The following is a 22,483-nucleotide window of genomic DNA, read 5'->3' on the forward strand; positions in this document are numbered from 1 at the left end:
TACATGAAATTTTAAAAAAGAATAAAAATGGAACATGTATATTATGATTACAATGCTATAAAATGTTTGATATTTGGACAAATACCAGAAGATAATAGTCAAAGTGAAAACAGCTGTGAGTGTGTTGGATTATGGATATTTTTCTTTTTCAAATTATTTTTAATGTTGTTGATAAAGTGAATTTGTAAAAGTCACTAAGATAATAAAATAAATGCTTATTTCTACGTTAATTAAACTTAAAACTAATTTATAAACCACTGTATATTCTAATAAATTCTCAAATTCAGGTTTACAACTACCTTTATCTACAGGATCAAAATTGATATGATCTGAGGTAACCTTCCCAAGAGCATTCTCTGCTTCTACCCAGACTTCAATGTTGACAAAATACACAGGAGAATAATCAACAGTGCATGAGGTGCGGGTGTCACGTTTTGCTTTACAATCATCAAACTTCTCTGTTGCCCTAAATACAAAAATGGTAGAATCAGTCATTAAAAATAGATTTGAACAAATTAGAGTGAAAAAGTTTACTTGGAAAGAGTTTGATGAGACCCAGATTATTATAGCTTAGAATAAAAAAGTTAATTCTAATAAGTTTAGAATCAACTGTTGAACACTAAAAACAAAATTTGTTAAAAGTTCACCTGTTTTGACATTACAGGAAACGTCTAAAAATCTTATATGTTCTGGTATAATGTTATAAGTAATAATCCTAGTTATTACTTTAAAATGTATATCTCAGAAATAACTAATTTTCTTGTCAACTGCATTATTATGAACTTTCATCAAATCTTTAACCATGGTCATTTTTAAGTCTTTTGTCATTTACAGACAGTTCTGGGTGTACTCTGATGATTTTGCAAATATGTTCCTATAAAAGAGTTTCATCTTCAAGAAATTCATGGAAAAGACTCTGACAAGTACAGGTTTCTGGTAACTGACTGTACTGCTGAACTGAATGAATAAGCATTTTCAGAACTCTAATGAAAAACTGATGAACTCATAAAAGTGCTAACAAAAGATCAAGATGAAAAAAAAGAAATTAATTACATGGGACTGAGTGAACTGATGAGGATGAGTATAATTTTTGTGACTTTCTGTCTGAATTAAAAAAAAAAAAAATCCCACAAGGACTCAGAGGAAAAGAATATACAAATCAATTTTCACTGCAAAGTAAAGGAGCTGTTACAGTGGAGGATTACTGGACTGAATGTCAATGTTATGACATAGTATAAGTGTGTTTCATGTTTGGTAATTGCAATCATTGTTGCTTTTGTTGTGGTCATCCATGTACAATGCTTGGTGTCAGTCTATCTATCTCTTGTAAAAATAAAATACAGTGTGTGCGTGTGGAAAAAAAAAAAAAAAAAAAAGTTCACCTGTTTTTCTTTAAAACTGAGTTTGATCTATATCTTAAAACACAAAATTATTTTCAAAATTTTACTCCGAAAATATCACATTTAGAATGTTATGCTCTATCCCCATTGACCTTTCTCTAAAAATTATTCATTTCCTGTGATATTAGTACTGTTTCTTTCCTCTCCTGAAACAGAATCTTTACTGTACCAGCAATGTCTTTCTTTAAGCACAGTATGCTTTTTCAAAGCACAGTATGCTAGGAGGTGATAGGGTAGGGATAAGAATTTCTATCACCCCAGAAAATTCCTTCAATCCCTTTCCAGTCAAACCCTGGCAACCACTTTCTGATTTCTATCACCACAGAAAATTTCAAGTGATGTGACTATATTTACTCACATATGTTTAAATTATTATCAATTAAGAATATTTATATACATACTTGCTGTTTTTTAAAATAGAAGGATAAATCAAAACCAAACCAAAACAGGTAACTTCTAGAGCAGCGGTCCCTAACCTTTCTGGCACCAGGGACCAGTTTCGTGGAAGACAATTTTTCCACAAACCGGGGGTGGGGGGGAGTGGTTTCAGGATGACTCAAGCACATTACATTTATTGTGCACTTTATTTCTATTATTATTACATTTATAATGAAATAATTATACAACTGGAGCCCTGAGCTTATTTTCACTTGCCACTCACTGACAGGGTTTTGATATGAGTCTTCAAGCAACTTATTTATTATGGTCTGTGTGCAGTCAAACCTCTCTGCTGATGATAATCTGTATTTGCAGCCACTCCCCAGCACTAGCATCACCGCCTCAGCTGCATCTCAGATCATCAGGCATTAGATTCTCATAAGGAGCTCACAACCTAGATCTCTCACATGTGCAGTTCACAGTAGGATTTGCGCTCCTATGAGAATCTAATTCTGCCGCTCATCTGACAGGAGGCGGAGCTCAGTCAGTAATGCTAGTGAAGGGGAGCAGCTGTAAATACAGATGAAGCTTCGCTCGCTTGCCTGCTGCTCACCTCCTGCTGTGCGGCCCGGCTCCTAACAGGCCACAGACCCCGTCCGTGGCCTGGGGGTTGGGAACCCCTGCTCTACAGGGAGGGAGGGAGGGAGGACATAAGGTAAAGGACACAGGGAACAGAGACCTCTGTGAACACATCTTGTCTTAGAAATTTGTGTGGGTTAATTTATTATTTTACACAATGAAGAAAATTCTTAAAAACCGAAAGCAAAATGAAACATGAATTCTTGTATTGAGTTGGTGGTGTAACACACAGAAAGGAACTATTTCCAGTAACTCTAAAAGAGTAACTTAATTATGTCCTTAGTGAGAGAAAAAACAATCTTAAAATTCTTTTTAGTAATCACATTGTTGGTGCTAATATTGGAATTGTTACTCTGTAGCTGTTTTGTTTACTGTGGAATAAAGCAAATGAATAATTATGTTGGTGTTGCTGGGAACTAAGGTTTTCAGCATAGAAGAAAGGTGATGTAGATGTTAGATAGATGAATTAAGTAAAAACCTATAGTCTGGATTTTAAATTGGAAACACCAGTATGAGTTCGCGATGTATTTTATCTGAAAAACATTCTTAGCTCTTTCCACTGAAAAAGCCTAGAAACAACAACCCAGTAGCAATGAGATTCCCAACACCCAGACTGTAGTCTCTAAATAGTACTTCACACTAACTGGAACCATGACTGCTTAGGAAATGGTTGATATTAAGATGAACCTGGAACATCATGTCACTTCAGAAATAAGGAAGCTATCAAAGACTAATGAAGCTGTGTCAAAAGGATGAGCCAATTTGAAAAGTTCCCACTAACCAAAGATGGGACGATTTAAATTTAAGAAGAATAATAACTGTAATGGATTAAAACACATCAAATATGTTTAAATATGAATCCATAATGAGGAGAAAAACCCCTTTGGAGGATGGTACGGAACCAACTTATAAAACTGGTTAATAAAGGGGAAATATTAACACCATTTTGCTTCTCTTATATGAACTGTACCTCAGGGTAACTAACAGTTGATGGAGAAAAGCTTTCTTTAAGTATTTCGGGTGAAAAAAAAAAAGAAGAAAAGGATAGAATACCATTATTTTGTACCTCATATATAAATAATGATCACTGATGAATGCTCAAACCTTTAAGTGAAAAACTAATGGGAAACAACATGGTTAAATTCCAAAACCATTCTGCTGAGTCATTAATCCTTTCACAAAAAGAGCACATACTTTATGATTCCATTTATATGACATTCTGGAACAGGCAAAAGTCTATAGGGAAGAAATGAGACAAGTAGTCGCCTTGTGGAATGTGGTGAAATAGGGTGGTGGTTGGGATTGACTGGGAAGGGGCATGAGGGTGTAATAGTAATGTTCTATATCTTGATAGGGGTTTAAGTTACACAGATATATATGCACTAGTCAAAACTCACTGAGTAATAAACTTAAGATATGTAAGTATATCTTGAGAGAAAAACAAATTTTCTTTTTTCTTTTTTGGCCACACCATGCAGCTTGCAGGATCTTAGTTCCCCGACCAGGGATCAAACCTGCGCCCCCTGCAGTGGAAGTGCAGAGTCTAACCGCTGGACTGCCAGGGAAATCCCAAGAGATACTGATACATAAATTTTACCTAAAAACAAAAACGTTCCTGTTTTTGTAAACATCTAGTTAATTAATCTAATTAATGGTGTAAATGCTGAAGTGATTAAGGGTGAAGTATATAAATGTCTGTAACTCACTTTGAAATGCATTAAAAAAAGAGATTGGTAGATGGAGACAAGGATGCACAGATAAACAGGTATGTGATAAAGCAAATACGATAAAATGTTAATTGTAGAATCTAGGTAATGAGCATGTATAAACGTTCACTGTAAAATTCTTTCAACTTTTCTTTATGTTTGAAAAAAAACTAATGGGGAATTTTATAATACCCGAAACCATTGCTTAAACTTAGCATAAGAAAAACAAATATTACGTGGTTGTTCCTAATGGAAGTACACATCACTCCTATGAATTATTTTTGAAATAAAAAAGAAAAAGAAATTAAACCCAAATCTGATTAAGAGTCTAGATCTAATGGCAAGTTTTAGGAAATAAAGGGACAGAGGAACGTATTAAATAATGTGTAACCATTATTTTAACAACTGAATTGCAAAGAGAAAGAAGAGAGAGAGAGGTGGAAACTATGGCTAAGAGAGACAAGCCATATGAATTGGCAATATATGGTGATTATTTACATCTTGAACAAATGTAAAAATACATACATATATCTATGAGACAACCGGGCAAATCTGAACACTGATTAAAAATGTGATAATATGAAAGTATTTTCAATTTCATTTGGGTATGTCGTCATGTTTTTAAAAAAAGTGTCCTTATCTTTTAGATAGATGTACTAAAATATTTATGGATATGACGATATGATGTCTAGATTCTCTTTAGAACGATCTGGGGCGGGGTATATATAAAATAAGACTGGTCATGAGCGGATCATTATTAAAGCTGGACGATGAGCACATGAGGATTTCTTATACAATTCTTTCTACTTTCATGTTTCAGATGTTCTAAAATAAAAAGTTAAATAAAATGTTTAAAACTTTGCATTTAGTATTACTACTTGACAAAATAAAAATTCTAGCACCAAAGGCTAACTTAATAAATTCAATGCATAACAAATTTAAAATAACTTGCCATTCAGATTTTAAAGTGTAGTTTGTTTCCAGGTGCGTTTCCCTTCCAGGATCCCACTGACACATCATTTTCTTTCCTTCGTTCACAATGCAACTCAAATTTTTAGGTTTTTCTGGAGGCACTAAAAGGGAGAAATTAGCAATTTTCAAAAAGCTTTATATTCACAAATAACATGCAATTTATATACTACTCTAGACATTTAAAACAACCTACATTAGATAGAAAAAAACAAACCCAAGAAAAAAGGACATAATGAAAGACTGGTAACTAAAAAATTAATTTCTTTTCTATTTAAATTCAAATCTTTTAGATAGTAACATACATTTTCTATCATAATTATCATTAATAGGTATGTTTCAAATTAATTTTCTACACAAAATCAACTTTCATTTATAGCTGGATAGCATTATCAACTGACTTCTCCATTAAATGTATTTTAAAATAATATTTGAATGTTAGGAAGAGGCGATTAAATAGAAGCAAAAATGATTCATTTATATTTCTCTCCCTATTGCCTTCCCAAACTCTGCTGGAGGAAAAGCAAATGCCAAAATTACAGTTTTAGGTGATCCACAAATTTGGTAATCCATTCTTAGATCATACTAAGTTTACTTATTTGCCTCAACACGGAAGAAGGACTCTCTCCAGTATTTATTCACCTTCTTCAGGTAGTTGCTTTACACTGCATTTTCTCAGCAACTAAGGGAAATTGAAACTTACTATGAATACAGTCACAGATTTCAATTCAACATTTTTTGGGAGTGTCTAATGTCAAAATAATTTTCCAGAAAACTGACAGATACTTGGCTTTCAGGAAAAATATAAAACTTGTGTTACTCTTTAGGTTTTTTGTACATGTGTACTGCAAATGCAGTTCTAAGCTCATTGAAAAAAAAAATGTCCAAAACTCACAGAGCTGACAGTTTCTGCATTTCATAAAGACCAATAGACAACAGACATTAAAGTTGTAATTCAACAGTAATGACAAAGTCTGAAATAAGAAAAAAGTAAAACACTTACGGCCTGAAATTACTCTGATTCCATAAACATTCTGATCAATCTGTCCAAATGTACGAATGTTGCAAGTGAGTTGAATATTTAATAAAGATATATCTGTAAACGTGACACTAGATGCTGTTCTGTTTATGACAGTATATTGTTCAAAAGGAACAATAACATGGTTTGTTTTCCAGAAAATGTAATTAGCATTCACATGAAAATAATCCATACATTTTTCCTTTAGCACACAAACTGCTGTGAAATTAGAACCAAGTTGTACAACTGAAGATTCAGGGTGGATATGACCACATGGATCTAGAAGTTCTCCTGAAAAGGAACAATAACAGAAAATATAAAAATGGACTGAATTTTTCTGGTACAAAATGATATTCTGTATCAATGCAGTTCTTCAATCTTCATTAAAATATCTCTAAAGACACAAAAAAAGAAGAAACTGTGAAAACTGTGAAACTTAATATGATCAGAATTTAATGTCTAAATTTGTAAAGAAATATATAAATTATATGGCAGACGGAGCTGGATTTTAAAAAAAAAAACCTATGCAAGCTTCAGCCCTTTTTATAATATTTTAACTTTGTTTAGGAAACAGTTTGCCTGCAGCATGATTCATATTTGCTCTGCCCCCAATCCTGTTCCTCGATTCAGACCCAGCGTCTAAATTAGACTCTCCAGAAGACAGGCAGTGGTCTCTGCTCTTCACCAGTCCTGAATTCCTTTGGAGGCGTGAATAGGGGCATGGAAAGATAGTCTACATTGTTCATATATCAAAATCAGACAAAAAGGAAAGAGCAAGGGAGCAGTAAAAAACAGAAAGACTAGAATAAGATGGCCAAATACATTGGTTTTCACAATAAGTATATGGGATAAAATCTCATATTAAAAAACAAAAAATCAAATTGTATAAAAAAATAAAATACAACCATATGCTTCACCTATCACCTACTCCATGTTGATGACATCTAAACCCCTGTCTCTGGCTCTAACTTCCTAAGTTTTCAATGGCTTATAAGACATCCACCTGAGATATTCTGTAAGTACTTTAAAATGAACATGTCTAAAGCTATATGCTTCATAGTCCCTTCCAAATTTATTCTTTCTTATTCTTATTCTCTACCTCTGCTAACAACACCACTCCCATCCAGCCATCTAGGCAGGATAACCTTGTAGTCCCCTCTCTCTAATTAGCCTCCTCCCCTGAGTCTTCTGTATTCTTAGTATGTATATCAACCTCTTCTCATCAACCCTATTTTGGCTGCTGGTGCTTAGGCCATCATATTATACCACAGTCTGACCTCCTTCTAGTTTATCTTACATACAGCTGCCAGAGTTACTGTTCAAAAATGAATATGCCATTTCCCTATTTTAAATTATTTAATGGCTATCTATTACGATCAAAATAAAATTCTCAAATATTTGGCATGATTCTATTCTCTTTCTCTATTCTCACTGTCTAGAAACTTAAGGCAGCTTTCTCTGGTGAATCCCATTTACCAATGGGATTTGAAGTTCTGAGCTTCAATTTCTTCACTTGGAAAATGAAGTTAATAATGGCTATCTTTTTTTTAAAATTTATTTTTATTTATTTATTTTTAACATCTTTATTGGAGTATAATTGCTTTACAATGGTGTGTTAGTTTCTGCTTTATAACAAAGTGAATCAGTTATACACATACATATGTTCTCATATCTCTTCCCTCTTGCATCTCCCTCCCTCCCACCCTCCCTAATAATGGCTATCTTGAAAAGATTTTTGAGATTAGAAATTAGTTATGTAAAGAACCTACTACAATGCCTGGTATTCAACAGGCCTCCAATAAATGGTAGCCTATCATCATTACTACTACTCTCCAGAGACAAGTAATCTAGTCACATTGATGGGGTCTGGAAGGGTCTCTTAGAGGTGACTGGTTCTAGCAGTTAAGGTAAAAGACATACAGAATCAGAGAATTACAAAACTGAGAAAAACCTTGGAGATCATTTACTTCAACCCTTTATTTTATAGAGAACACTGAGATACTTTTACCGAGTCAACCTCAAGTATCAGGCAGATTCTTCCAATTCCCAACTTGGTCCCAAGTTAGACTGCACAAAGGATAAAACTACTTTAAAAGCTAAACAATTATCTTCTTATCCATATCTCTCATAAAACCCATAAGGCCCAGAGTCAGAATGTTTATTTCTTTGTTTCAAAACCTATGATGTGGCCTATTTACATGACCTTGCCATTATTTATACATGTCTATGGCAAGTCCCAGTGCACAAACTACTCTAAATTTCTATCTTGTGGCATACTAAAAAGTTACCTTGTGATACTGAGCCAGTCCTTAAAACTCCCTTGACCTTACTTTATTCCTTAGTAAAATCCCTCCTGTTTTGCTTTCTCTATAATATTTAGAGGGAACAGTACCTATGAAATATACTTCAGAGTACTAAAGAATGTTAAGACATAACCAGAAACTAAATAACAATGTTTAATCACATAGAATAAGAGAAATACTAGAAATGGGCAAATGTTCCAGTTTTCAAAGTGAAACACAGGCTCACTGAAACCACCCCATACCAAACTAAACCCATTTTTATAGGACTACTAGGCTATTTGAGATCAAATTTTAAAAAGAGAGTATTTTAATTTAAATAAAGGTATTTAATAAAGTTAGTTGGGATATTCATGTAGACAAGATGAAGAACTGTGGATTAGAATATACTATAACAGATATTAGGGGCTTTCCTTGTGGTGCAGTGGTTAAGAATCCACCTGCCACTGCAGGGGACACGGGTTTGAGCCCTAGTCCAGGAAGATCCCACATGTCGAGAAGCAACTAAGCGCATGCACCACAACTACTGAGCCTGCGCTCTAGAGCCCATGCGCCACAACTACTGAAGCCCGTGCACCTTAGAGCCCGTGCTCCACAACAAGAGAAGCCACCACAATGAGAAGCTCATGCACCGCAATGAAGAGTAGCCCCTGCTCGCTGCATCTAGAGAAAGCCCGCGCGCAACGAAGACCCAATGAGGTCAAAAATAAAATAAATAAAATAAATTTATTTAAAAAAACAAAAACAAAAACAAAAACAAAACAGATATTAGAATGAACATTATGAAACTGCTGATATTTAGCTATTCTTGGTCTACAAAAACAGAAATTTCATAGCTTCAAACTAATAGATTTTTAATTGGTTGATTACTCATACATAAAAAAATCACTGACTAAAAATGTCAATGAGAGGGAGACTTAAGTAGTATGCTGAAGTGCCTGCCCTCAGTCCTTGGGGCAGACTGTATTTTCCAAAGAAGGTCATACCTATATATGTATCCCATTGCACCTGCTCATCTTACAAAGTGACTGATACTCCTTCTACAAAGAAATGGGGTCTGTATTCCCCTCCTGTCCTCAGATCTGTAAGGGTGCTTATGCCTGCTCCAGCCAACAGAGTGTGCTAAGTGACTTCCAAGGCTAGATCATCAAAAAAATACAACTTCTGACTAGCTCTCTTTTTCTCTTGGGACATTTGCCCTTGGAACCCAGCCACATGCAAGGAAGCCAAGGGCACGTGGAGAGACCATGTGTGGTGTTCTGGCCAAGAGCCCCAGCAAAGCCCTCAGTCTACAGCCAGCATCAACACCAGACATATAAGTAAATGAGCCTTCAGATGATTCCAGCCCCCAATCTTTGAATATTTTAGCTGAGGCCCCAGACATCAGAGCAAAGAAGAATCAGTCTGACTGTGCCTGTCTGTATTCCTGACCCACATAAACCATGAGAAATAATAAGTAATGTCATTTTAAGGCATGAAGTTTTAGAGTAATCTGTGTGGCAGCAATAGATAATGTAGTCCTGTTATTTTCAACATTTTTATCAACAACTTGGGGGAAAACAGAGAGAGAGAGAGACAGACAGACACACACACACATTTATCAAATCAGCAAAGGACAAGACTATAATGGATTGCCAACAATTTGGATGATAACATTAGGATTCAAAATTATGTTGAAAGATTAGACTGATAGGCTAATGGATTTTGCAAGAGAGAAAATTATCTTTTTAGGTTGATAAGAAATAAATATAGAGTGAGGGAGAAATGGCTTAAAAGGTAACTCATGTGAAAATGATCTGAGAGGGCTTCCCTGGTGGCACCGTGGTTAAGAATCCGCCTGCCAATGCAGGGGACACAGGTTCGAGCCCTGGTCTGGGAAGATCCCACATGCCGCAGAGCAACTAAGCCTGTGCGCCACAACTACTGAGCCTGCGCTCTAGAGCCCACGAGCCGCAACTACTGAGCCTGTGTGCCACAGCTACTGAAGCCTGTGTGCCTAGAGCCCATGCTCTGCAACAAGAGAAGCCACCGCAATGAGAAGCCCACACACTGCAACAAAGAGTAGTTCCCGCTCGCTGCAACTAGAGAAAGCCCACGTGCAGCAACAAACACCCAACGTAGCCCAAAATAAATCAAATTAAAAAAAAAAAGATGTGAGAATTTTCACTGACTGGTAGGTAGCTTAACATGAAACTATGGTGTATCTTAGCGGGCAAAAAACGATGTTGCTTTAATAAAAATGATGTTCAGATCAAAGTAAGTAATAAAATCACTATACTCAGACCATGTCTAGTTCTGATACATTTATTTTTTTCTTAAGTGCATTTTATTCAATAATAATAATAAAATAATAAATATATAAAATAATAAATATATTATTACTATCCTTTTTATATTCTTACTATGGGCCAGGCACTGCCCAAATGCCTTCTGTGTATTAACTCATTTAATTCTCACAATAACCCTAGGAGTTAGGGACCGTTATTATCCCCATCTTACAGATCAGGAAACAGACATAGATTAAGTGACCGGCTAAAGTTTCATAGTCAGTAAGTAGGAGAGGTAGGATGGTATTATATTTTAAATGTGATGTGGGAAACTAAGAGAAGAGTCAGGAGGGTAATCAGCACATATAGATTGGAAGCCAAGTCCTATAAAAGAATAATTAGGATAATTACGTAGATTTAGTTTGGGGAAGAGAGGGGTTATAGACACAGGAAAGCAGTCCTTCAATACTTGAAGAGTTGAACATGGGAAAGGAAAGTGAGCCTACTACAGAAGGATTTCTAGGATTAATGAGAAAAAGTTACATGGAAGAAAATTTGGGTTCAAGACTAAGGAAAGACTTAAATAAGGAAAAATTTCAACATAAGGTTTGTATCATTTCAACTGTTTAAAAAGAGGCTGCATTCTTGAACTTGAAGAGGGTTTGACTTAGAGCAGTGCTTCTCAAACTATCTGTGGTGAAGGATCAGTTTAGGTTTTCTTCTCTCAATCTTTCACAAACTTATACTTTTGTTTTATATTAATGTTCAATGGGACAAGTCCACTGATCACATGCTTGGATGTCATGGCTATGTCAAATTGTTAAAAGAGTTTCTAAACATTTACTCATAATTTCTGTACTCATCTCGCTGTGGACCAATAACCACCAGTTCTCAGACAGGCTGTGGCCTAGTATGAGCAGTACTGCTCTAGGCAACCTCTTCATTCTGTTATCACAATCACACTGCTGCTCAGTGACACCTTTGGAGTGAAGGTTAAGGAGGGAAGTGCTAAAAGTTAACAAATTTCCTATTTCTTTATTTATAAAAACAAACAAAAAAACCCCTTTTTTCCTTCTCTACATTAAAGGTACTGTTAGTATAGCTAAACAGGATTTAGGATTACTGAGTAACTGAGTGTTTCAACTCAAATTATACAAATTATAATTTATCAAGAGTATTTTTACTTCTTAAATTCATTTTTAACACAACATCATTCTCTCAATAATGATCCTAGAAAGAATAAATATATAAGCATAATTATTTAATTATTCAACATAAGCTTAATTATGTAATTATACAAAAATACACAAACCTAATTTGCGGGGTTGGGAGGTAGGATATTTCACGAACCTTACCTACAGATTCAGTGGTGAGGGAAAAAAACAAGGCTTGCACTATCCAAGTTTGCAATGTCAACATCTTGCATAGATATTTCTGTAAAAGACACATGTAATATTATTTTAAATATTTTTACTCTTACTACACATAATAAATTCAGACACAATTTCTAAAGCTCTTTTGTTTCCACTGTATAGCTGTTTTCTAAAAGGTGGTAAAATTCTTATAAGAACGCAGAAAACAAGTTGAAGTCTTCAGAATATTTTTATTTATTCCCACTAAAGTTATGGCTACATAAAATATTACTGGGAAACATAATTTATACTTTAAGGTTAATTAAAAGAGCAATTCTGTTTCTGTATTATGAAGTCTTGCACTATTAGTAAATACTCTGAGACTGAGAGTTTCACAGAGACAAAATTCTACATGGCAAAACCCAGCATTAGCAACTTCAAAAGATAATCGACAAAATGGGGGAAAGAGTTTGTAATTCATAGCCTGACCAAAAATATCTCCTGACATATGAAGAATGCCTACAAATCACTAAAAAAATTCCAACACCTCATCTTGCCTGTTTAGAAGAAAACAGGCAAGATGAGTTGAACAGGCAGTTTACAGAGAAGGAAATACAAGTAACTCAAACATATGAAATGATACTTTCAACCTCACTCATAGTGAGATGCAAATTAAAACAACCCAGATAGGAATGCAAGGTGATACAGACACTTTGGAAAACAATTTGGCAGTTCTTTACTAAGTTAAAAGCACATGATAAGCCTCAGCATTGACACTGACAATTATATCAAGTTCAAAAACAGGCTAACTTAATCTATGGGGATAGGTCAGAATAGTGGTTCTCTTTTGGGGAAGGTGGTGGGAGGACAGAAGGGAGCATTCTGGGATACTGAACATGAGCTGTACACTTATGATTTGTGAACTTTATTGTATATAAGTTGTAGTTAGTAAAAATAATAAAACAAACAAAACTATTGCAATATCATTCTCACCTTGAATACTGGCAAAAATATAAAAATTAAAAAGTTATCAGCAGTGTTATGAGAATATGACATAAAGGCATTCTCATACACTGCCTGTTATAGTGTAAACTGGCATAACCTTCCCATCAAATTGTACACCTAAAACTATGAATTTTATTGTTTGTAAATGAGACCTCAATTAAAAACAAAAACCCTACCCAGACAAGGTGTATGGCCAATTTTGCGCTATCAGTCAAAATTAAAGTACGTGTACATTTGAATCTAATGATTCTACTTCTAGTATGTTATCCTATGAATATGAGCAAAACAACACATGTACAAGGTTATTCACTACAGCATTCTTTTTAATAGTAAAAGGCTGAAGCAACCTAAATGTTCACGAATAGGAGACTAGGCAAATTATGGCATGTCCAAACACAGTATACATGTAGTCATTAAAAAAATGTACAGATATAGAATCATATCTAAAATACATTGCTAAGGTACAGAACAGTATATTTGTTATTTATCGGCAAAAACACAACAAAAAAGGCAAAACATATACTCATTTCCTTATATGTGCATAAAACATCTCTAGAAGGATAAAAATTCAAATACTGGCTGCCACTGGCTGTTTGAGACACTAGAGTGGGAGGGAGACTCTACAGTGTGCTCTTTGGACCTTTTCCAATGTTGTACCCCGTGGCTTCAGTATTTAGAAAATAGAAAATAAATATACTTTAAATAAAAAATACTTAATGTGTATCTCTCCAAGATAAAACTACTAACTTCTTGATGAGGGCTTCATAGTACCACGCTTGAAACATAGTATCATTTTATAAAATATAAATACTTTTATACTCCCTAACCAGGTAACAGTCACTCTATAACAAAATAATTTGATAATGAATTGTTTAGACTGTCTCAGGTAAAGCTATAAAAGAACTAAGTTGCAGGATCCATTTTCCTCCACCTGTTTTATTCCTTACTTCCCAACTTTAAATAGTCCCAGAGTAGAAAAATCTACCACATCATTCAACTGTTCATCAAAACAACAGAACAGAAAAATATCTGAGCATGTTGGTAGAGTGGTATGTGGTCATGTCATCCTGACCACCTACCCTACCAAGTACCTTGTTCACACTGTAGAGAGGTTTCTTCATAGTTCTGAAAACTGGCAATCTTTCTATTTATGTACTATAGTCTTATAACAAAACTCTGAAACAAGAAGTCCCATGAAAGTATTTACGATTACTTCAAAGCAATTTGATTTATGTGAGCAGTGCCATGAAACACAAGTAAAAGGAAAACAGGCAAAGGTAGGTTTCGCATTTTAACAGTTAGAAAGTAACGTTTCCTAATTTTTAAAGGATTGTCATTGAAATGTGATAAAGGGACATCTATTAAGGAACTTGATGTCATAGTCCAAACCTAAGCGGTGGAGACACAGTCGTACTGATACTATCTAAAATATTATATGCAATATAGTCCACTTCATTTGGAGGCTTATCTTGTTTTAAAATTGATTGAATTGATAGTACTCTGCTTATTTTTCCCCTTTCATTCTGTTGGCAACAGATAATCAATTTAAAATTCTATTATTAGCACTATCCTTTCTCCTCATCTCTTGCAGAATATTCTATGCATATATTATAAGCACATATTGTATATACTGATTTTCCTCGAAATTTGCATGTTATTTTGGAAGGTTCTATGAAGCCAAAACATGACCACTAACCACAGATACAGGAAAGGATTTTTCCAAGAACTGAGCGGTTGTTCTACAGCAGCAATTCCTCAACTATGGTGGTTTCAATATGGTAATGTGTTGAAAGGAGGCATAAGATGCATCATAAACAATTCACTACTATTAATGTTAAAGTAACAAAGTTTATGGATGATTTAGTTAAAAAATTAGAACAAATCCAAAGCTATCCTTATAGCTGTTTGTTCTTACTTTAATTTCCATTGATTTTTTTAAGTGGGAGAAAAAGTAGTGGAGTTTAATTGATAAATATTTAATAGTTTAACCCTTTATAAATTATTTTTATTCCTATGGATTGTGAATTTTGAGTTTTTTTCCCTTTTAATTTGATAAAAAATTAGGATAGAATGAAAAAGAATGAATAATAAATTTAGATTTACATGTGAGGAAGACTGTCAGTATAAACTTTATTACTACAGAAACAGTACTACCATAACTGTAGAATAGTAGATGAATTACGACTGCCAAATAGAAGGCAAAGTAATATTTGTTGAATAAATAAGTTGAGCAGGGATCAGGATGGGGAAATTTCAATATGGTACCTTTTACATCATGTCATACACAGTAGTGTGATTATGGATAAATTCGCAAAAAGTCAGTCATGCCTACATTAACTGATTATCAAATTAATTATTTAAAAAGTTATCCAACTCTGTGCTATTCCATAAGTACTAATTATGAATTCATAATAACTAATACTTGTATACTATTTCACATTACACAAACTGCTTTCATGTAAATTATTTCACTTGATTCTCCTAATATCTTAGAGAAGCAGGTGGATAGGGCAGGGATCATTATTTTATTATTTTTTTTAAGTTTTTTTTTTTTTTTACAGTAGTTTTAAGTTTACAACAAAACTGAAAGGAAGGTAAGGAGATTTCCCACAGACCCTCTGTCCCCACACACGTATGGCCTCTTGCATTATTAACATCACTACTCACCAAAATGGTACATTTCACCAAGGATGAACCTACATTGACACACTATAGTCACCTAAAATCTCTAACTTACTTTAGGGTTCACTCTTGGAATTGTACATTCTTGGGTTTGGAAAGGCAGGGATTAATTATTGGAACTTTACAAAAGAAAAAACAAAAATTCAGACAGGGTAAGGTACTTACCCAAATCACAAAATTCGTAAGTGAAAGAGCAGGGATCTGAAACTAAGTCTTCTGCTTCTAAATGTCATGCTCTTTTCGTTGGGTCTCACTGTAGAGAGAGGAGAGTCTTGTTTAGAAAGATGGTTTTGACAATATTTTTTATATGTGTACTTAAATTCCTGCCACCTACTGGTCTTTCAGGTTTTGAGAAAGCATTCTCATTTTAGATATCTTCTGAGTTTCAGTATAAAGCACTCCCATAAACACTTGTATAAGAGTATTCAAGTATCCTAGGGTAGTTTTGCTATGTGCTTGGAAACATTATTGGCTCCCCCATGCTTAACCTAAACCTCCTTGATATCCATGTATGTCATAGACATGTGAAAGGAACATTTTGTTGAATCTGACAAAAGCAGTTAAAGCAAATCTTACACAAAATCATACCTTTTGTCTTCCACTAGCAGTAAGTTAAGACTACTGACTCCTCAACTGCCAAATTATTATATGCACACAGACGTAAAAATTCATTTTAAAATCTGCTCAGTATTAGGTTAAATTCTAGCATAAGGAGCAGTCGTTCCTCTTTGAAATGTAACAAGATAACTTCAAACTCAGATAAGGAGTTGAATCCCCCACTATTGTTTCACACACGTTAAACCTTTGATATATTTAATAACATATAAGAAATTTAATCTATAACAATGATATTTTTAAATGCAAAGAAAATACATAATTATTTTAAAACTTTCAAATGAATAGGAATTGATAATATGTCACGTGAAAATCCCCTATAATCCCATCAAGATAACTGTGAACAATTTGGTGTATAATCTTACAAAAGTTTCTATGTGTATAACTTTATATTGTATAAATATATACTTTATCAGTCTACAAAAATGGGATCACAATAATGTTCTGTAACTTTTTTTTCCCTTAACACTACGTATTGGACATCTTTCTAAGTCAGTACATAAAGATTAATTCCTTGTAGCCTTTGCTCAAATTCACCTTCTCATACAAGTCTTTTCTGACTAGCCTATATTGCATATCCTCCCTTTCCTGTTTTTTCTCACTAGCACTTAACCTTCTAAAATAGGCTGGCAAACATTTCTTGTAAAGGGCCAGATAATAAATATTTTAGGCTTTGTGGGCCTTCAGGTCTCTGTGACCACTAACTAGTAAACTCTGTTTCTGGAGTGCAAAAACAGTCAGGGACAGTATGTAAACAAACTGGCATGGCTGAGTTCCAATAAAACTTTATTTATAAAAAGAGAACGCATGCTGGATTCGGTCTGCAGACCACAGTTTGCCAACCCCTGTTCTAAAATACTATTTAATTAATTTATTTTGCTTATAGTCTGTTATGGGTTGAGTTGTGTCCCCCCAAAAGATATGTTGAAGTCCTAACCCCCAGTACCTCAAAATGTGACCCTGTTTGGAAATAAAGCTGTTACAGATGTAATTAGATGTTAAGATGTCATACTGGGGGGCTTCCCTGGTGGCACAGTGGTTAAGAATCTGCCTGCCAATGCAGGGGACACGGGTTCGAGCCCTGGTCTGGGAAGATCCCACATGCCGTGGAGCAACTAAGGCCGTGCACCACAACTGCTGAGCCTGTGTGCCACAACTACTGAGCCCACGAGCCACAACTACTGAAGCCCGCGCATAGAGCCCGTGCTCCACAAGAGAAGCCACCCCAGTGAGAAGCCTGTGCACCGCAACGAAGAGTACCCCTGCTCACAACAACTAGAGAGCCCGCGCACAGCAACAAAGACCCAATGCAGCCAAAAATAAATAAATAAATAAATTTATTTAAAAAAAAAAAAAGATGTCATACTGGAGTAGGGTGGGGCCCTACTACAATATGACTGGTGTCTGCTATGAGACAGAAATACACAGGAAGAATGCCATGTGACTACAGAGGCAGAGATTAGAGTAATGCAGCTGTAAGCCAAGGTATGTCAAGGACTATCAGCTACTATCAGAAGTTACGAAGAGGCAAAGGATTCTATCCAGAGTCTCAGAAGGACTTTTGGTCTCCAGAACCTTAAAAGAATAAATTTGTTTTAAGTTTGTGGTATTCTGTTATAGCAGCCCTAGGAAACTAATACACTGTTAGTGTCCCCAAAATAGAATGTGAGCAAATGAGGTAGGAAATTTTGTATGTTTTGCTCCTTGCTATATTCCTAGTATCTAAAATCATACCTAGCATAGTTTAATTTGGGTCTTTTTCATATCTTCCATAACTCTACTTTTTGAACATATAGAACACAATTATGGCAACTGCTTTAGTGTCTTTGATAATTATAACATGTGTCAGTTTTCAGTTAGTTTTGATTAACTGAATTTTCTCTAATATATATATTTTCATGCTTCTTTGCATACCTGGTAATTTTTGATTAAATGTCAGACATTGTGAATTTTACCTTGTTGAGTGTTGGATACTTTTGTATTCCTATTAAAGATTCTTGAACACAGAATCCTGCCCTGTTCCAGGACACAGTTAACTTACTTGAAAACAATCTGATCCTTTCAGGTCTTGCTTTTAAAGATAAGTCGGGTGGGATTGGAGCAGTGCTTATTCTGGGACTAATTATTCCCTACTACTGACACAAGACCCTTCTGTGTACTCTATCCAATGTCTCATGAATCAAGATGGTTTCCAATCTGGCTGGTAAGGACAGGCACAATTCCTAACCCTGTGGAATCATTAAGCACTGTTACCTCTAATCCTTTCATGAGCTTCTTTCTCAGTAGTTTCTTTTTTGTTGTTGTTTTTTTGTTTGCTTTGTCTTGGCTGCGCCTAATGGCATGTGGGATCTTAGTTCCCTGAACAGGGATCGAACCCACACCTGATACAGTCGAAGTGTGGAGTCTCAATCACTAGACTGCCAGGGAAGTCCCGGCAGTTTCTTTATATGCATGCACTCAGCTAAACAGCTTAAGGGGACTCTGAAGTTTTCAAGAATTCTCTTGTTTCAAGAGTTTCAAGATTCTCCAGTATTCTGTTCTATGAACTCCAGCCATCTTCTTCAATTCAAAGAGTATCCACTGAGCTTAGCCTAGATTTCCCCAACCTATGACATGGTTTGGAAACTCTCTCAAGGTAGTACGCTAGTTCAATCATAGGATCTACCTCATTTGTTTCCCATCTCACAAGATCATTGCCTTTCATCATCCAGTGTCCAGTGTCTTATCACTATTCTATGTATATTTTCTGTTTTATGGTTGTTTCAGACATGAGGGTAAACCTTATCCTTGTTCCCCGTTTTGGCCAGAAGTTGCAGAGTCATTTGGATACCAAATCAAACAAGGATAACACAAGAAAACTATTGTCAAACTATTATGAATTGGTGTGAAAAAACCTAAGTAAAGCATTTGCAAATTTGTTCTAGCAATGTATTTAAAAGAAAAAAAAACCCATAAATACCAACAAGTATTTTTCCTAAAAATACAAGTATGTTTCAACATGAGAAAAGATACCAATGTTATCTACTATATTTTCTAATAGATTAAAGACAAAAATAACACAATCATTCCACTAGATGCTTGAAAAGCATCTGATAATATTCAACAACTGTTCAGCTATAATTTTAAAATAACAACAAAGTATTAGAAAACTAGACTGAAAGAGACCATCTTTATATTCATGAAGTAGATAAGAGGATGGACTCTGTAATCAGACTGCCTGTATTCAAATCCCAGCTCCTCTATTTTTTGTAAAACATCTTAGGCAAGTTATTTAATATCCCTAATTTTCATTTTCCTAATCTGTAAAATAAGGATAACCCCACCACCTACTTTCGTAGGACTTTTGTCAAGATTAAATAAGTCAGGGGAGGGGGAAGGGTAAGCTGGGACGAAGTGAGAGAGTGGCATGGACATATATACATTACCAAATGTAAAACAGATAGCTAGTGGGAAGCAGCCGCATAGCACAGGGAGATCAGCTTGGTGCTTTGTAACCACCTAAAGGGGTGGGATAGGGAGGGTGGGAGGGAGACACAAGAGGGAGGAGATATGGGGATATATGTACATGTATAGCTGATTCACTTTGTTATAAAGCAGAAACTAACACACCATTGTAAAGCAATTATACTCCAACAAAGATGTTAAAAAAAAAAAGATTAAATAAGTCAGTATACACCGAGTGCAGTGTAGTATACATCTGCCGCATACTACATACTCAATAAATGCTAACAGCTGTTATCAGTGCAGCTCTTGGTGTTGCTGCCACAGTACTTTATCAGAAACCTACAGTAAACATCATATTTAAAGATAAAAATTAGAGGCATTCCTATTAAGGTCAGGATTCAAACAAGATGCTTGATGTCATCACTTATTCAACACTGTTCTAGAAGGCTTAAACAAAAATATAATAAACAAAAAACAAGATATAAAAATGGAAAAAGAAAAAACTTGTAGATGATATGAAAACAAAGAGAATCAAATAACAAACTATTAGAACCACTGAGAGTTTAACATAACAGCTGAACAAATAATCACCAAAAAACCCCTCTCTCAGCAATAACCAGTTAGAAAATGTAATAGAAAAAAATCCTATTGACAATAGCATCAAAAACTAAACTATATCTAGGAAAAACAATTAAATCAGAACAATGCAAATAGTTTATGGAGAAAACTATAAAACTTTACTAAAAAGTTCATTAGTAAGACTTAAATATCATGGAACAAATATATATATATAGAGAGAGAGAGAGAGGGAGGGGGAGGGGGAGAGAGAGCTATCAGTTCTTCACAAATTAATATATCAATGAAATATAATTTTAATCCAAATTGCAAAGTGGTTTACTTTACAAACCAATTTAAAATTTCACATAAAATATTAGAAAATGGCCAAAAGCCAATTTTCAAAGAGAATAAACAGAATACTTGATATACCATCTATTAAGATACACTATCAAGTTATAGTAATTAAAACATGGCATTGGCATAGGAATAGAAAATTAAATCAAGTACAAAACAAAAGGTCCAGAAACAGACCCAAGTATATATAAGAATTTAATATCTTATGGAAAAAAAAGCTACTGGTATCACTGGGGAAATAAAGGACTATTTAATAAATAGTATTGCGACAACTGGCTCCACAAGCAAAAAAATAAAGAGCCCTACTTCATCACAGATACATACACTCCAGACTGATTAAGGACATAAATGCAAAAGTAAAATTGTAGGACTACTAGAAGAAAATACAGAGTATGCTTATGACCTTAGAGTTAGAGAAGGTCTTTTACAAATTATCTTAGACTGTTTGAGATCTATGAAAAGGTTTAAAGAGTACTTTGATGACGATCCATGTTCTCACCATAGCTTAAGAAATAAAACATTACAAATATAGTTTAAGCCAAATAAACAGTTGTTGCCCTTAAGAAGTTCAGTTTAGAGAGGTGGAATATGCACAGGGTGCTAGAGGAGCATAGAGAATACCCAATTCAGACAGGGCCCAGGACAGCCCATCATGAAATAAGAGTAAAGGTTTTCTGGACAGAGACAGTAGCATACACATGAACTATACACCATCTTTGACTCTATAACTGTAGATTACCAATGGCAAAATCCCAGAGCATGTCAGTCTACAAACCAGAGCTGTGCTATCTGAAACATTTTGTGTTAGGGGGAGTGCGTAGGGGAACACATACAACAGAACATCCAAACAAAAACAGATTGTGCAGAAGACCAGTATGAAATGCATTATTCAGAAGTAATGATAAAACTAATCTACCTTAGAGCAAAGGATGAAACTGATTAATTTGGATCAAGAGCAAATGAAAATTTGGAGGCTGAATATTCAAATTTTAACAGGGCAACAGATTTATTGTGCTGAAAGGAATGAAGCTCTCTTGCTATGGATATGTATACATTCGGCTTTAAAACAATAATCTATACTATAGCCACATTTCAAGAGATGTAGCTTTCTTACTCATGTCAATTGGCTAACACTTCTCATTAAATCTCACTAAGATATACTAGATAGAATAAAAAAGAGATTGTAGCCATTGTGACAATATCACAAGCATTTCTGAAGCATTTCACATTGTTGACCACCTCTGCTTTCTGAATTTCTCATATCTCTTGGTTTCTATGTAACCATATCATGTGGTTATATTCTTTCCTTTATTTACTTTACTGTCTCCTTCACTGAATTCTCTGCTAGGCTTTATCTGCTGGCTATGAATGTACCCGAAAGTATTTGGCATCTACTATTCTTTTAAAATACCAACTTCTTCAAAAATGTATGACTTCAACTACTACCTTCACACAAAATAATTTCAAATATTCTGATTGAGATGTTTCTTCCAATTTCAGTTATGTATCATCATCTTGGATATTCTGCCTCTGACTCAAATAAGTTTAACAGGTCTAAAAACAACATACACATATATACATACTCATGCCCACATAAATACATAAATGCATGCACTTTAAAAAAAAAAATCACAGTACTTTTTTTCCCCCTCATCTAAAAACACTCACCCTTCTTGAATTTCCTACGACGATGGGGTCCATCATTGTCTCCTGCCTATCCATTACATTCTAGCTTTTCTCAGTTACAAATCTTATTCAGTCTTCCTTCATGATCCTTCCCACTTGTTTTTTCTTTT

General features: G+C 34.7%; 1 protein-coding gene across 1 annotated transcript in view; it reads right to left on the reverse strand.

Annotated features, from left to right (window-relative positions):
* The window catches only part of IL6ST (interleukin 6 cytokine family signal transducer), a 50,567-nt gene that overhangs the window by 24,243 nt on the left and 3,841 nt on the right, over positions 1–22,483 (reverse strand). Inside the window, exons 2-6 of the mRNA XM_007195601.2 lie at positions 15,882–15,969; positions 12,033–12,111; positions 6,096–6,401; positions 5,076–5,196; positions 300–466 (exon numbers count right to left, since the gene is read on the reverse strand). Coding sequence (XP_007195663.2) covers positions 300–466; positions 5,076–5,196; positions 6,096–6,401; positions 12,033–12,096 — 658 coding nt within the window. The 5' untranslated portion in view covers positions 12,097–12,111; positions 15,882–15,969. The remainder of the gene's footprint in view (positions 1–299; positions 467–5,075; positions 5,197–6,095; positions 6,402–12,032; positions 12,112–15,881; positions 15,970–22,483) is intronic.

Source organism: Balaenoptera acutorostrata, chromosome 2, assembly GCF_949987535.1.
Source record: "Balaenoptera acutorostrata chromosome 2, mBalAcu1.1, whole genome shotgun sequence".
NCBI classification, from domain to species: Eukaryota; Metazoa; Chordata; class Mammalia; order Artiodactyla; family Balaenopteridae; genus Balaenoptera; species Balaenoptera acutorostrata.